Raw genomic sequence first — 18,343 nt, 5'->3', positions numbered from 1 at the left:
AGACTGACAGCTTTGTCGCTATCAGAAGTTGGTACACTTTTGGGCAGAGCTTTGTGTTACAAATCACGTCAGAACATAAAGTTCCAAATGTTTGGACACCCCGACCAATTGCATATTTTTTTTAGCTTTGAAGTAAAAAAGAAAATGAACTTGGTAGAAAGCAAACTAAAAAAAAAATAGTTTTAAGGTCTAAGAAGTTGTTAAAAAATAGGTAATTTGTGATTTTATGTAGTATGTAAATGTTTTCATGAAACCATTGCAGTGGATGAACCAGATTTGGAAAAACATAGAAAATATGCAACCTGATGCTGCGACAATGCTGGGAGTTATCGGTTGTGGAAAATGTCAGTACTCCACCAACAATTGCCACTGTGTACAGACGAGTGAACAAGAAGCACATCTTTATCTCCAGAAAATAATCAAAGAATCTGTAATGAAACTAATTTCTTCCAGTTTAATTTTGTTGTCACAAATAAACATTAGAAATGTGGAAGCTGTTAATATGTTACTGCTCCAAAGTGGATGTATTCTGCAACAGTTAAGGCTTTTGTTTTAATGTTTGGATTGGTGCCTTTTGCATACCATTTTAAATTGCAGGAACAGTAAAGAATTGTTTTTCATCTTAGAGTACAGTTTCATGTGACAAATTATGTACCTTTATTGTGAAGAAATAAGTGTCGTTTGAACAGTACTGCACCTATCTCAAATAAAAATATATAACGTAATGGTAGTTAAGTGCCAGCATATTTGTGTATGTTGTGAATAAGTAACATGGTAATAATAATAATTATGCATTTTATTTATATGGCACCTTTCCCATGTCAGCATTCAAAAAAGCCTGATTTGTTAACAGTACCAGTGTGCCGGCCTTAATCGAATTGGAGAAAATTAGCTTTCAGTTTGAGATATTGATACTGGTCAGTCTTTTTTTTTTTTGCTTTGAACAGTTAATGAACAAATATTCAGTTAACTGTTATAGATACTATAATGTTAATATTTGTCAGAACGCACATCTTTAGCATAGACTGAGAACTGCCTACAACTCTTTAAGTTTTTTGTGTCTTTCAGAATACAGTACCAATGTATTATTTATGTTTGAGTAATTAGTGTGCTTTTTGGGGATGGTTCTACTCTGAGAGTAGTTTCAAAGAGTTGTATTGATTTTTATCGTTATTTTTTAAACAGGTGATCTTGGAGGATGTTAAAATGTTACAGATCCGTCCTGACCAGTTTACCTACACCTCAGACTACTTTGACACGATCATGAACTTTGCAGAAAAACTCTTACGTGAGGGCAAGGCTTATATTGATGACACTCCTGCTGAGCAAATGAAGCAGGAGAGGGAGCAAAGGACTGAATCAAAAAACCGGAATAACAGTAAGTATCACTTCAAAATCTGCAGTCATAAATGTATGCATAACTGTTACTTATCCTCTGCTTCCCCAAACTTTGTCAACTGTTTATATTTTTACAGCAAGGAGGAATACGTTCAAATTGTGATTATACCCCTTTTTGTGTAATTAAATACTCATAAACAGCTAGGACCTCATTTATAAAACTTACATACGCACAAAAAGAAGCTTGAAATGTGTGTATGCAACTTCCCATGCAATCATCAGGATTTATAAAAAAAAAAAAAAACTTAACAGGGTAACTTGCATATATTTATGGCAACTCTCATCCATGTGTATACAACATTTCAGAGAAACTGGAAAAATGATAAAATCTTTCAAGCAAACCAGCTAAATGACAATCCGCACAGATAATAATTCATAATACTGAGCTGTTATTGCAGTTTGCCTTGATGTGACAAATTGACAAATTTATCATACCTCAAAAGTGATTAATATAACATATAGACTATATTTTAGTTTCCTTTTAAGAGGGCCAGTGATACATATTTGCACTGTTGTCACTTCCCAGGGAACTGGCTGACAGGTCAGGAATATCTTAGCCAAGCTTCACTCTGTCACAACTTCTCTGGCATAATACAGGCATCTCCAATTGCAGATGAGTGTTAATGATTTTTTTTGTCGTCTTGTTGCATGCACACTGTGGTGGTGACCAGCGATCAGCTTGGTCGCCAGAGGAATGTGCATGCGTCAGGTTTTATTTATTTATTTATTTTTTTGGCGTATGCATTTTTCTGATTTTTACTTGTGTCTTATCTTCAAACTCGAAGTTTTATAAATGAGCCTCCTGAAGTACCTTAGTATGATTTAATCTTCTATCTCCTAGTTACTACTTTGTTCAGGACACCATACAATATGGATAGTTTTGTCTGCCTTCTTCACAAGCTAACTGTTGGCAAAGTAGCACTACAGCTGCAGCAACTGATTACAAAAATTATTATAATTATAAATAATTCATCATTTTAAAACAGTAGATTAACCCAGAGTAGGAGACAACACTCATAAAATTACAGCATAGTATGCAAATGATTTAAGAACAATACATGCTGCATTGTTTCCTGCACAGTTTACAGAAACCAAAATTTAATAGCACTAAAGTTTAAAAGGCCAACACTCCTCTTGGAACATTTTTGATATAAAGTGGCAGAGCTTTATCAAAGTAAACATCCATCCATTATCCAACTTGCTATATCTGAAATACAGGGTCACAGGGGGTCTGCTGGAGCCAATCCCAGCCAACACAGGGCGCAAAGAAAAAAACAAACCCCGGGCAGGGTACCAGCCCACCACAGGGCACACACACACACACACTAGAGACAACTTAGGATCGCCAATGCACCTAACCTGCATGTCTTGGGATTGTGGGAGGAAACCAGAGTACCCGGAGGAAACCCAGGTAGACATGGGGAGAATATGCAAACTCCACATAGGGAAGACCCAGGAAGTGAACCTGGGTCTCCTAACTGCAAGGCAGCAGTGCTACCTACTGCGCCACCGTGCCACCCCCATAGTAAACAAAACAGTATTTGCCGTTATGATTTTTGTTTAACTTTTTTCTTTGTATTATTTTACATTTTAAGCGTCACTATATAAAGGGAACCAGATTGAACTTTTTTTTCTTTACTTTTCGTTTCTTTCATGAGTTTTGTGTATCTAGTGAATAAAGTTATCGAACTCCAGCTGACAGTATCTGAAGAAGTTATTACCCCACAGATGTATTAATCAAACTATAATTCAGTGATGCCAGTCTTGTGACAGTCAGTCATGCTCAATGTAAACTTGACTGATTTTGACCTTTACAATTACTTGTTAAGTTTCACACCAACAATTAAACAAGCACTTAATTCCTCGATGAAAGGAAATCTCGGTAACGGGCTATAAGACCATTTCTAAGGCTCTGGACCTGCATTGAACTGCAGGGAGAGCCATAGTCTGTGAAAAGAAAAAAACCCTGGAACAGTAGTGTCAGTACAGTAGTGAGCAGGCTGCCAGAATTGCTTCAAAGATGTAACAAAAAAATCTAGAAAGTTGCAAAGGATCCCAAAAAAAGTCCAAAGAATTGTGTACTTCTTTTCCCTATATAAATGTCGCTGTTAATGATTCTACAATCTGAAAGACACTAGGCAAAAATTAGATTTTTTGCTTTATTAAAGAGTAGCAAGGCATAAACCAGTCCTATCCAAAAAGAACATAAAGTTCTCTTGAATTTTCTGAACCTTTTACTGTATGTGGCTCAATGACAGTGGTATCTTTGATAAAAACAGATTTACACAGTTGTGAAACACTGTTCTCCTCTGCATATACATGTGCAAATCACATATTTTACTAATGAAATAGATTAGGCAACATTGAAATTTAATCATTTATTTAAAGGAAGACACCCTTTGTTATGTAAAATACTTTTGATTTGTTTATTGTAGCATCCACAAACAACTTTGAAATGTGGCAGTGTCCCGCTAGTGGGATACCTTGTATAAGTGGCTACAAATACCGCACAGTTTACCTGGAAAAACTGTAAAATGTTTTGTTCTTTCAAGACACTAATAGAAAACAAATGACTTTAATTATTGCTAGTTTCATCCTATTGTCGTGTGAATTCACAAAAAAAAAAATTCATGGATGCTTTGTGAGTGCAATTTGTCACCAGTTTGTTATTTAGTAATACAATACAATTATTGTATAGCCAAAAAATCACACAAGGAGTGCCGCAACAAGCTTTAACAGGCCCTTCCTTTTGACAGCTCCACAGCCTTCATGCTCTAAGAAGGTAAGAAACAATTCCAAAATAAACCCCTGTAGGGGAAAAAAATATAAAAATGAAAGAAACCTTGGTAAAGGAAATTCAAAGAAAGATCCCTTTCCAGGTAGGTCTGGCGTGCAGTGGGTGTCTTTTTTTAAGGGGGTCAATGAAATACACAGAACGGAACACAAATAATCCTCAATACAATACAATAGGGAAATGGAAATATTAAAAGTACAGAGCAGAATTCAACAGTAGATGATATCACATGAGAATTCTGATTTGTTCAGAGTCCTGGATATCTCGGCCATCAAGCTGCCTCCCCCTATTGGCCATTCCACAGCTGAGTCAGCGCTGCAACAGCCAATCCGATGAAAGGACCCCTCTACCCTACGATTCTTATGATCCTTCATTAGAAATGACTTTTCCTTAGGCTAGCAAAACAACTTGTCAGTAGGGCAGTTAGTACCAAGAAGAGAAACAGAATAGGTGAGGGTTAGTAACAGATTATAACTATCATATTACTTATGTTTTAGTGCTAATGACTAACAATAGAGATGCAGTATGTACAGTACATTGAATCAGCAGCTCTAGTCAGGGTATGCTAAACTGAAGTACTGAGTCTTCAGCCGTGATATGAAAACTGATACCGAAGGGGCATCTCTTATAGTAGCAGGCAGACCATTCCACAGTTTAGGTGCCCTGTAACTAAAAGCACAACGTCCCGCTGTTATTTTATTAATCCTTGGAATCATAAGCAAACTGGTATTTTGAGATCATCTTGTGCATTCTGGTTTGTAAGTCATGATAAATTCAAATGAGTGCACCATGGCCATGTAAGGCTTTATATGTTAAAAGGAGGATTTTGAAATCTGCCCAGAACTTAACCAGGAGCCAGTATAAGAATTTAAGAACCGGACTTGTGTGTTTTTATTTTCTTGTTCTTGTAATAATTCTTGCAGCAGCATTTTGGATTAACTGGAAGCTGTATAAAGAACAGTTTGAAGATTCAGGGAACAGCGCATTGCAGTAGTCAATCCTACTAGAAATAAATGCATTAATTAATTTCTCAGAGTCCTGCTCATTTCGAAAACACTTTAAATTCCTAACATTTTTAAGATGGAAGAAACATGATCTTGACAGTTTTGTAATGTGTGCTTTAAATGACATGCTAGAGTCAAAGATAACGCCTAGATTGAGGGCTGAGTCAGTGAAATTAATGGTGATTCCAACTGAGTTAAATGATGACAAAATATTGTTGTGGTCAGCATCCTTCTCTCCAGTAATTAACATTTCTGTTTTATCAATTTTTAAAGACAAGTAGTTCTCATCTATCCACTCCTTTAATTCACTGACACAAATTATTAAAGGCAACATCGGAAAAACTTCATTTGGTCTTAAACTTGGTGTCATCTGTGTATGAGTGAAAATTAACATTACATTTTCTAATGATAGATCCCAGTGGAAGCATGTAAAGTGAAAATAGTAAAGGCCCCAGTAATGAGCGTTGCGAACACCATATCTCAGTTCTGTGTATGGATGGAGTACTGTCAGCACATTTCTGAACTTACTGGAATCGATTTGATAATTAAGAACTAGTGTTGAGCGAGCATGCTCGGCCGAACATGTGTTCGGCTTGAGCATCGCTATGCTTGGAGCATGGCGCTACTCGAACGAGCACCACATGTGCTCGTTCGCCATGCTCCAGTCTCCGCCCCGCACGTTTCTCGGGTTGGAGACAGCCAATCAAGGGGCAGGTAAGTACTGCCCTCACTGTAATGCCAGTAGCCATGTCAGGTGCTGGCATTACAGTGATTGGCTGGCCGGAACACATCATGTTTTAGAGCATCAGCTCACCTGCAGGCACTGGCATATAATGTTTTAGAGCGTCATTTTTCCTGTAAAATTGATTTTTTTGGGGGAGTTTGTGCGTGTTTTTGTCAGTCTGTAAAAGTGGCGTACAACTCGGACAAGCTGGTTTCCAGCAGCGACTTGTCTTGATGCATCTTGGACTCCCATCATCCACATGCTGTTCCCGGTCCATTTGGGTGGTGTTTCTGTCACTTTCTGACCTTTTCTAATGGACCAGGCACCCACCCCTCTTCAGAGCAGGGGGTGCCTGGTTGTCTCCCATTGACTTGCATTATACTCGGGTGATCGGTAGAGCACACGAACATCGCGATGTGTTCGGACCGAACACTTTGGTGCTTGCTCATCACTACTAAGAACTAAACCAGCCAAGGACAGTACCTATAAGCCCAACGCCATTTTCTAGCCTGTGCAGTAAAATTGACTGGTCAGTGATGTCAAACACTGCACTTAAGTCTATTAACATAATTACAGTGGAGTTTCCTTCATCAGAGGATATCAGAATGCCTCTTAAAACATGTCTTAGTGCTATTTCTGCACTATGACCAGTGTGGAAGCCAGAATGGAATTTCTCAAATGAACTGTGATGTGTAGGGTATGACTGAAACTGATTTGGCGACTACTCTTTCATATGTTTTAGAGAGAAATGGTAAATTAAAATGGATATATAATTATTAAGTAAATGTGGATCTAATAGTTTGATGACTGGTACTTTTAGTGTATCAGGTACTGTGCAGTGCAATAATGAATTGTTAATAATGTTAAGAATAGGCGCTACAAGAACGTCCATTGCGTGTTTTACTAGTTTTGTTGGCGCTGGATCTAGGGAACAAGTAGTAGGTTTCATTTTAGAAATTAAAATCAAGACTTCCTTACTCTCTGACAGGATTAAAATTTCTAAAATATTGAATGCAGTGTGAGACCGGGTCTGCGAAGCTAGTATGCGGTTTGCACTGTGATGCTGAGATCTGGGATCTTATTTTTAATTTTCTCATTAAAGAAGTTCATAAAATCTGTATTGCTAATGTCTGTTGGTATTTTGCACTGTAGATCTGAGTTCCCATTTGTTAAATTAGCCACGGTTCTAAACAGTACCCAAGGATTATTAATATTATTTGTTGTTTTAGACTGAGCAAGCTTTTCAAAATATTTTTAACAGTCTCTGTCTCTAATTTAAGAGCTTGAATAATATTTAAATTTTAACTTTGTAAGGTATAATTAAATCAAATGTGTGGTTATGAGTATGAGTTGGACCTTTATCAGTCTGACAAATTCCTACTGAATTTCCTTAAAGTGTCAGATTCCACATAAATGTGTACATTAAAATCCCCTATCAATACTACATGATCATAATTTATGACCAAATCAGATAAAAGATTGCTAAATTGATTAATTAACAATGAATATGGCCCTGGTGGTCTGTAGACTAGCACAATTGTTTTGGAATCTGTTTTAATATTTAAAATGAATGCCTCAAAGGATGTGAAGTCACCTAAAGTTTTAGAATCGATTTGCAGTTTGTCACAATTAATTATTCCAAGGCCACCTCCTCAACAGGTATGTCTAGATTTATGAAGGAATGTGTATCCATCTGGTGATGTCTCAGCTTGGGGAACAGTGTCAGATTTAGTAAGCCAGGTTTCAGTGAAAAGATACAGATCAGATTTTGTACTTAATATAACAATTTACCAAAACAGCTAAATTTCCAAGAGAGTGAATGTTCAATAAGCAGCATTTAAAACTGCATGCTTCTTTCTGAACTGGTGATATATTTTTTGTTTTACCTTTTACTAAGTTTCTGTTACAGCTGTTACTGGTGGAGGGTCTTGTTTTATTTCTTGGTCTAATTATACACCTTATTTTTTGGTTATCAAGTAATTTAAGGTCTGAATCATGACTAAATTTATTGGAAGCCCCACAACAGGTATTTTGGGTAACAGCTTCCGGAAAGTAACAGGTGGGATAAACAACAGCCTGTGATTTAACATCAAATGACTACAGCCTGGATGGTGCTGTAATCAGTCAGTCAGGCAGTTTTTCTGCCATATTTTAGGATAATACATACATCCCCTCCAGTTAGGATGAAGATTATCTCTTTTGAAAAATCCAGGCATTTCCCAAAAATCATCCCAATTGTTCATAAAGACTACGCTTTTATTTGCACTCCAGGTTTCTCGCTGGCAATTATAGGATTACAGTCTGCTATAGATCACATCCCCTCTTATATAATCTTGGTAAGGGCCCAGATAAAATTGAATTCTGGCATTTTCTTTTAACTTTGGTGCATAGATGAAGTTCCCCTTTAATACCTCAGATTGCTCTAAATAAGTATTGTTAGTGCTGACATAGAGCAATAAGGTAGATAATTCATTGTCGATGATACAATGCAATTGGGCCTCTATGGCATTTAACATTAACCTTTTGGTTTAACATAAATTAAGCACTGTGTTCTTCTCAGGATCCATAGGCGCTCTACAGAGTGCTGAGAATCTTTTCTGGGTCCGAATTGGTAACCTGGATGCCAAGGGTCTAAATTTTGACCACTTAAACCTCTGTCTTACTGTTACCCACTTGTCCTGTGGCTGAATTGGTGTAGCTAATTTTGGTTGCACACTGACTACAGTGGGACCTGTAGAGAGTGAAACTGAATCAGAAAAAGCTGAATAATCTGAACAAACTGAGTCAATCCAATTTTCGGTTTGCCTAATTGCTATCAGGTTCCTAACGCGGTCCTTCAATTCATGTATTTTCCCAACCAACTCTAAATTAACTAAACAGTTTTGGGAGGTGAAGCTGTCTACATTGTTGGCCTGGAAAACCTGTACTGTACATGCTACAGGACACATAACATATAAACGTGTCCTTGACAGGCAGAGAACAAATGGAACTTACATTTAGCATTTTGTTCATCTTCTCTGTTTTTGAAGTAACTTTGGTGCTTTCCGCGTTCAGCTGAAACACTAGGTGACCAGCTTTGTTTCCACCCGCCACTGGGTGATCAACTTCGACTTTTCACTGCTGGTTACTTCTTGTCATCGGATGTCAGCTTTACTTCAGTTGAACTTTCTCTGGTGTTTGTGAAGTTTTATGTGTGTGTTTGGGAGGGAGACGCTGCTGATCTGTGCTTCCACTCGCTGCTGCTCAAAAGAGGTGGGGCCTGAGAGAGAGAGAAAACAGTCAGTCTGTTGTGAGCTGCATCTGTTTTAACTTTTGGTGTAGACAACTTTGAATGTGGCGCTACTGTTGCACATATCCACACTTACCCTTACAGGTCATTTTAGATTCAATGTAACCTGTTTTTTGGGATATGGAAGCAACACCTATATAGTTGTGAGGAGAATGAGAAAGCTCTGTACCAGCAGTGACAGCTATAGATTTAGCATAATTGTATCCTCAGTTTGCTGAACTTTTGGAACACTGCATATTTATAACTTTATTGGCAAAAGTATCCAGTAATAAAAGAATGACATAAGATTCAATTTGTATATAGACAAAGGACGATAAATATCCAAGACATAATAGAAATTTGAAGCAACTTTCACTTTAAATAATTTTTTCAGCGATTTTTATTTGCAGACTTCATTCACATAATCTTAGCATGTTGGGGGCAGTTATGGTTAGCTCCCATAATTGCAGGTTGTGTAGTTTGATATCTCCTGTGACTGTATCAGACCCTGAAAAAAATCATAGGTTTAACTTTGTTTAAAGTTGTAAAACAAGAAATGACAACCAGTGGGAGATCACCTCCAAGCACAATGTATACAACTCAGTCCAGAAGAAAGGGAATGTGGATGTTTTCTGATATGCAAACAAAATTGGCTCATTTCTCCTTTATCTTGCGTGTGTTGTACCATCACAGAACTGAATAAGGAAAATTAAAAAAAAAGCCAAGATTATAGTTGAACTATACCTGCAAGAACTTTTTATAGGCACCAGTGCTATCTTGTTGCTGTCTTGCAGTATGTCATTGTGTGTCGGAAATTGATAAGCTAGTAGTACTTTGGAAATGTGAAGACGAAAAGTCTGCACAGACCTGTGTAATTTGTCATTGATTGTGATTCCTCGTCCTGTAATCTCCAAGGAAACATTGTTAATTTGGACTTGCTTTGTAATTATTTTGAAAGATTTATGTTTTTTTTGCTGGGTGGGAGGATAAAACCTTTGTGTAAAATTTCTTAATGCCCATGTGCTTTGACACACTGGTATTTATTTTATGTATAGCTTATCTCCAAGTGCAAAATACCAGCTCATCCTCCCAGCTCACCTTCTCTTTTTTTGAGGATGTATATGTCACTTGCTGTTTAAAGTACCTGTGTGAGTGGGTGTTCTTAGCTTCTTGGAATAGAAGAGACTCTTGCAGGTTTAGTTTTATTACTAAAATTGTTAAGAAAAAAAAATATTTTCACATATTTTATTACTTTTAATTCATTTGACTTAAATCACAGACATACATAATCTAATATTTGTTGGCTTTGCCTTAGCTGTAAGTTTGCATGAAACATTAATTTTAGTACCAGAAGTACAAGTAGTATTGTATTTGCTTGTTTCCTGTGCTTTTCAAAGGTGGAAGAGGTGTCTTGTCTTGATTTCTTCAGTGTAGAAAGATATTCACTGGCACACGAGAAAGGTAATGAGCACATGTTGTGTTTATTTTTCCCCAAAGCCGTTTTGTCTTGAGTCACTGCTGTATACTACAGTGGTCCATTTTTGCTAGCATAAAATCCATGTGATAAGATTTTGTGGTGTCGTTTCTTCATCTCGGGATGAATATGTTGCTTTTATGTAGTCCTCTCCTCCATGTATTGTTTTCTGTCTTTTAGTGAGACTTGACTCCAAGCTGTGATCAGACCCAAAGTCCATCACTAGATTACACCTTGGAGTAGAAGAGTTGTTCCTGCCTTCTATTGCAAGCTATAAACTTAGACCAGTGTTTACTATGCAAGTGTCTTTGCAGCCCATCAAGTAGGGTATCCTCATTGGTGAATTGGGTGCACAGTTGGGGTGATCGGATTGAGCATGATCATTGGAAAGCTCGCCACACACAAGTGACTACCATTATAAACAAAACTGACTTATCTCACCAGTGGCAACATGCGGCCCAGTGTTAATAAGTAGTGCACTAGGAAATAGGGCTGCAGTTGCACAGCATAAATTAAATCCAAAGCTTTATTGTTGCAGTAATCGAAGAGAGCTAATACTGATTTTGGGTACTAAAGGAACAGTTAACACTTTGTCATTAGTTTTTTGAATACACATCAGCTTCACTTTTGGACTGATAATCAGCGGAAGTGATGTCTGTCAATATTGAGTTATGGTCTTTTTTGGGTTATTGACCAAGGTGAACTTAGGACAAGATCAGGACATCTCTGAGCTTTGTGAAAACCAGCACAGTTGTCATTTGAACGTAATCTCCTTAGCAGATAGATAATTGCTTCATACCAAGGAAGTCATCATAGCACTCCAACAAAGAACACCTCCTACTGGCTGAAGTCAAGTGTTAAGTTTCAGTAATGGTGGACTGTAGTCCTGAGTGCTAAGCCAGTGAAAAATGGGCAATACCACTATGTCCTGCAAGTGGGCCAAAAGCCTTTCAAAAGTGCAGTTTAATTGATAAAAAATTGAAAAATTTTCAAAGGAGAAACTTAAGTATGTGGACTTCGGTTTTGTTCTTAAGTGCTATTTAGTTCAGTTTATTCTGATAAAGTTCTTATCGAACATAGTGTTCTTTGCTGATGAGGTGGTTAGTTTTTAAGCAAATTTACTAAGATGGTGGAGGTCGGCTCCATAGTACTGGGTTATTCTGGGGAGCCTATTGAACCTGCCGATAATGTACCCGAGGGATAAGCCAGAGAGCTGAGGAAAGAACACACACACAAAACAAAGGGGTAGGTGCAGAAGTGCTCCAGTGCTTCTCCAGTCTCATTGGGCCATATGTTTGGGCCTGCACCAAATCAACATCATTTTGGACCAAAATCTTGAAATGCCTTTTAGACAGCCTTGGTGTCACAATCTCTCGTAATCCACTAGCAGTTGTGTTTGGTGTACCTCCAGATGGGCTTAAAGTGGAGAAGGACAAACAAACTGTAGTCACGTTTACTTCACTACTGGCAAGTAGACTTGTCTTGCTCAACTGGAAGAATCCTAACGCCTCTTTTCAGTCATTGGGTAACCAATGTTATTTATGACTTGAAATTGGACACAACCTAATTAATAACATTTTAGAATAAGCATTTATATTGAGGAAGTACATTCTCTAACCCTTTTTATTCTATTTATTTACTTATCTTTTCTACAATTAAAGTTTCACTACGCTGTCTTCTCATATTTGTTGTGGGGTATTTGTTGTTGTTTGGGCGAGTGGGGGTGACTTGACTTAAACCTATGTTTCCTCGCTAGCTCCCTAGTTGGAATAAGTTCTTTTTAATTGCTGCGTTTTTAAGTAACCCGAAACTATATACATATAATGTAAAAAGGTGATATCCCTCCCATAGTTATATGGCCATTTTTCTTCGCTGCACTGGAAGGTATTTTCAGGACGGATGATGTTATCACCCATCCGTCCGTCGGCCTCGAGGTGTTTGGCTGCTGTCCAAATCTTTTATACTGTTTTGTCCACGTGCAGGCCCTCTTGCATAGGTTCCAAACAAGGCAAGGAGAGGATTCAATTTCATCTCTAACATACAGAAATAGTACAATGCCCATTTTCGTAGTTGTCCCTTTGAAATGCTTGCCTGGCAGTTCTAAATGTTGAGAGACTCTGTGTGCTAACTTTGGCCTGTACATGTGAGTGGATTTATAAAATATTTTTTGTGCAGAGCACAGTGACATTAAACATATTCTGATTACAACCTAGTTTTTATAAAATTTGTTCAAACGTTGTTTGATTTTAATAAATTCAGTAAAATGGAAAAAAAGTGCTCCAGTGCTTTTACTAAAACAGTGTTCAAAAGTGCAGTGCTCTAAATGTTCAATAAATGAATAATCCATAAAATAAAAAGTGCTGGTGAAGGTTAAAAAAAGAATCAAATAAATAATCCTTTAAAACAAGTTTAGTAAACTGTCTATAAAAACATGAGCCCTGGTGCATTCTTTTAAAAACGGACCATCTCCTTAGCTTAACCGTATACGGGCTATGGCAACCAAGGAGAAACCTAATTGGCAGTAAAACCAACCTTACGCATCTGCTCCTAAGCTTGGACCCCTGTTACTGTATGTGGCCCCGGCAGGGCACTGTGCCAAGCCTCTGATTCCTGCTGCCAGGCTTCTCTGTCCCTGCAGTCCATGGCTCCCCTGCAGGGGCGCCTCACTGAGCCTGCCTATATCCCTGCAGCTCTCATTGCCTTTCTCCCAGCCTTATGCGGGGATGCTCTAGCCAAGCAGTGCCTATTCGCTCCAGCTCCCTGACCGCTCAACTGAAGTAGCCTGCTTCTGCCCCTGAACATCGACTGCATGCTCCTTCATGGAACTTCAACCTGACTGCCTACCTTCTCCCTGTCTGGTTTGGTCTTTCGCACCTGCTCTCTCTGCCTCCGGGCTTCTCTCCATTACTTTATTAACCCCCTTTCTTCCAAGCTGTGTCTTCCTCTGATTCTCACTTTCTTTTTTCTCTTTTATTTTCTCCTACTTTTTCTCATGCTAGCTCTTTCTTGTATGACTCCATGGGTACTGCATCTGCACCAATTAATTATTTATTAAAACAGCCATCTTTTTCTGGGCCACAGACCTGCTATACCAGATTTATAGCTACATAACCTTCTCAGAAAAATAGAAAACCAGGCAGTGGGTACTAAATAGGGATGTGAGACGACCTGATACTACGGTTCCAAGATGGTACCGAAGTTCTGAAAACTTATCGGTAATACTGAAAAATACGGTGGCAGCTGATGAAGTACTTTAGAAGCACAATATTACGTGCATGTATTATTGTGGTATTACCCTTGACTTACTCAAGTTTGTTACTGGATTGGTCTACCTTGGCACTTTAAGATTAATATACACAGACACTAACCACAGAAATGCCATATGAATGACATCTACACAGTCCGCCCTTCCTTAGCACTTTAACCAAATTAAGTGTCCTATGAATGACGCACCTCATCCTAGCACTTAAAGAGACTTATTTATCTTTGGCCCAAACAATGTACAATATCTTAGATATATCTCAGACCTAAATATTACTTTTGGTCTCCAAGAATACAAACATTTGGCCATCTATCAACCAGTGATGTCTTGCTTTATGTACTGTTTACTATTGGATAGAGCTGTCATCATCAGCTGGATAAACCTCGTAGTTCAGATCATATGGCACTTCCTAACTGCTCCAGATGCTCTAAATATTTACCTTATCACATCAGTTACTTTAGATAAAGACAAAGTATAGAAAGCTTAAAGCAACTTTATATTTATTATATTAAAGAACAGTAATACCAGTCAAGGAAGGTATAAAAGAAAATTTGGATACAGTGGTGTGAAAAACTATTTGCCCCCTTCCTGATTTCTTATTCTTTTGCATGTTTGTCACACAAAATGTTTCTGATCATCAAACACATTTAACCATTAGTCAAATATAACACAAGTAAACACAAAATGCAGTTTTTAAATGATAGTTTTTATTATTTAGGGAGAAAAAAAATCCAAACCTACACGGCCCTGTGTGAAAAAGTAATTGCCCCCTGAATCTAATAACTGGTTGGGCCACCCTTAGCAGCAATAACTGCAATCAAGCGTTTGCGATAACTTGCAATGAGTCTTTTACAGCGCTCTGGAGGAATTTTGGCCCACTCATCTTTGCAGAATTGTTGTAATTCAGCTTTATTTGAGGGTTTTCTAGCATGAACCGCCTTTTTAAGGTCATGCCATAGCATCTCAATTGGATTCAGGTCAGGACTTTGACTAGGCCTCTCCAAAGTCTTCATTTTGTTTTTCTTCAGCCATTTAGAGGTGGATTTGCTGGTGTGTTTTGGGTCATTGTCCTGTTGCAGCAGCCAAGATCGTTTCAGCTTGAGTTGACGAACAGATGGCTGGACATTCTCCTTCAGGATTTTTTGGTAGACAGTAGAATTCATGGTTCCATCTATCACAGCAAGCCTTCCAGGTCATGAAGCAGCAAAGCAACCCCAGACCATCACACTACCACCACCATATTTTACGGTTGGTATTATGTTCTTTTTCTGAAATGCTGTGTTCCTTTTACACCAGATGTAACGGGACATTTGCCTTCCAAAAAGTTCAACTTTTGTCTCATCCGTCCACAAGGTATTTTCCCAAAAGTCTTGACAATCATTGAGATGTTTCTTAGCAAAATTGAGACTAGCCCTAATGTTCTTTTTGCTTAACAGTGGTTTGCGTCTTGGAAATCTGCCATGCAGGCCGTTTTTGCCCAGTCTCTTTCTTATGGTGGAGTCGTGAACACTGACCTTAATTGAGGCAAGTGAGGCCTGCAGTTCTTTAGACGTTGTCCTGGGGTCTTTTGTGACCTCTCGGATGAGTCGTGTCTGCGCTCTTGGGGTAATTTTGGTCGGCCGGCCACTCCTGGGAAGGTTCACCACTGTTCCATGTTTTTGCCATTTGTGGATAATGGCTCTCACTGTGGTTCGCTGGAGTCCCAAAGCTTTAGAAATGGCTTTATAACCTTTACCAGACTGATAGATCTCAATTACTTCAGTTCTCATTTGTTCCTGAATTTCTTTGCATCTTGGCATGATGTCTAGCTTTTGAGGTGCTTTTGGTCTACTTCTCTGTGTCAGGCAGCTCCTATTTAAGTGATTTCTTGATTGAAACAGGTGTGGCAGTAATCAGGCCTGGGGGTGGCTACGGAAATTGAACTCCGGTGTAATACACCACAGTTAGGTTATTTTTTAACAAGGGGGCAATTACTTTTTCACACAGGGCCATGTAGGGTTGAATTTTTTTTCTCCTAAATAATAAAAACCATCATTTAAAAACTGCATTTTGTGCTTACTTGTGTTATATTTGACTAATGATTAAATGTGTTTGATGATCAGAAACATTTTGTGTGACAAACGTGCAAAAGAATAAGAAATCAGGAAGGGGGCAAATAGTTTTTCACACCACTGTATTTATTGCTGGTGGCCTGTCTATCACAATGTCTAACATATGTGATATCCGAGATGCTTGATATCTTTAATATAATATTTAGGTTTTATTGTATATAAACAGTGTGTTTGCATACATAATTTCAATAAATCTTACCTAATATCAAAGAGAATACAAAGGGTTTATGCTGTATAACTGTGCGGGGAATATTTATAAACCGTGTGGGAGAGTTTATAAGAGCTTAAAATATATAAAAATAAACATACAAACATATGGTTTCTACTTCGCAGATTTTCACCTATCGAGGTGGGATTACTGTAAACACTTTTTTTAAAATGAGTTTTAAGCACAGGGAAAAAATAGGAACATTTGAAAAATCTGTAACTTAATAAACAACTAAGAAAAGTAACATTGTAACAATTCACACTATGAACCGAAAAATGAACTTTTGAAAAATCCGTAATACATAAACTAACCATAAACCAATAAGAAAACTAACCTTGCATGAGTCGAGTTCTGGCATGAAGTGAGGAGGAACTGGGTGAAGAGGAGGTTACAGTGCTTAGAAGCCATGGTTAACTGCAAAAGCACACAAAATACTGTAGAGCACAAAGAGTTCGCAGGTAAAGCACGCACATCTGACTGAGAACAATGAACAGGGAGAGGCTGAACACATGTTTAAATACAGTAATCGACATGTACGAACCAGAAGGGAAATGAAATAGTTCACAGCGAAAGCACGCACGCACGTGCAAACACACACGTCTGACCGAGAACAATGCAACATGTGCAGAAATCATCGGCACGCACAAACCGAAAGGGAAACTGGCTTGTCCGTATACCGAGTGTGTGGTTGTGAACCGAGGCAAAAGTTTGGCAAACTTTTTGGTCGTAAACTAAGTTGTACGTATACCGAGACATCCGTGAACCGCGGTTCCACTGTACTTGCATCCCCAGTGTAGAGGCTCCATGCTGTAGACATAAATACTTTGGTCTAATTGTGGAATTAGTTCAGAAACATATTTGTTTGTGCTTTGAGAGCAAAATAACATTATTGATCAGGAGTTGTGTAAACGTTTAACTTGTATTTCCTTGTATTTATAAAAGGAAAGGACAAGATTGATCACTTTTTATCATAGTGTCCTACACAGTTCTGATAAATGAACTGTGACTGTGCAGTTTCTAGCCATCATATATAATACATGGTTGCAGTTAGTGTATTCCACAATTACGTATGTAGGAGTGTGAGATGTGGGAAGACTGGCAGGGCTTACAACAGTTGAAGAAAGTAAAGGGTCAGAGTTAGGATCCTTCCAGTTGAGCAAGATAAGTCTGCATACCAGTAGTGTAGTAAAGGCAATTACAGTTTGTCCTTCTCCACTTTAAGCCCATCTGGAAGTACACCAAACACAGCTTTTAATGGATTAGGAGGGATTGTGACACCAAGGCTGTCTGAAAGGCATTTAAAAATTTTGATCCAGAATGATGTTAATTTGGTAGCACACATCATATTTTAATGGTACATTCAGGAATGTAATTTTGTCTTACAGTTATAAATTTATTGAGAGCGGGTAACAATGGTCCACGTAATTCTGGACTTGTACACTGCAAATTTTATCACTCGTAAGAAAAATTTTGCAAACAGCAAAACAGGCTGTTAAATAGGAATTCTGAAATAAATTAGGTACACCTTGCTAGTATCAGGTTGGACTCTCTTTTTCCTTCAGAACTGCTGTAATTCTTCATGGCATAGATTCAGCAAGGTGCTGGAAACATTTCTCAGGGATTATGGGCCATATTGACATGATAACATCACACAGTTGTTGCAGATTTGTCGGCTACACTCAATGATGCAAATCTACTATTCCACAACCTCCCAAAAGTGCTCTGTTGGATTGAGACCTGGTGACACTGGAAGCCATTTGGGTACACACAGCACCCCATATTGACAGACAATAAAAAGAGCATTATAGATACGGAACACACATGAAATGTATGTATTCCAAATAATATCTTATTTACTCTATGCAATTCCAGACACCTAACTCCCAGATAAAGAGACTTCAGCATCTTACTTGACTTCAGCTGCCTCGGTAGGGGGTGAATGAGCAGGCTGCCTGCTGCAGTTGCTGATTGACACATTTACAAAACAAAGATGCTGATGACAAGGTGTGAAGGAATTTAAGGTGGCCGGACATTACAACTTTTTTCATAGGCTTTAGGGATTCTAGTATTAACAAGCACTTGAACAGGTGTACCTAATAA

At 38.2% G+C, this 18,343-nt stretch overlaps 1 protein-coding gene across 3 annotated transcripts in view; it reads left to right on the top strand.

Annotated features, from left to right (window-relative positions):
- The window catches only part of eprs1 (glutamyl-prolyl-tRNA synthetase 1), a 228,993-nt gene that overhangs the window by 60,364 nt on the left and 150,286 nt on the right, over window positions 1–18,343 (top strand). For all 3 annotated transcript variants that reach the window (XM_039748322.1, XM_039748323.1, XM_039748321.1), the window contains exon 8: window positions 1,186–1,378. In XM_039748322.1, coding sequence (XP_039604256.1) covers window positions 1,186–1,378 — 193 coding nt within the window. The remainder of the gene's footprint in view (window positions 1–1,185; window positions 1,379–18,343) is intronic.

The sequence above is a fragment of the Polypterus senegalus genome, chromosome 3, assembly GCF_016835505.1.
Source record: "Polypterus senegalus isolate Bchr_013 chromosome 3, ASM1683550v1, whole genome shotgun sequence".
In the NCBI taxonomy this organism is placed as follows: domain Eukaryota; kingdom Metazoa; phylum Chordata; class Cladistia; order Polypteriformes; family Polypteridae; genus Polypterus; species Polypterus senegalus.
The sequence above is the reverse complement of the archived record's forward strand: the minus strand, read 5'-3'. Positions and strand labels throughout refer to the sequence as shown.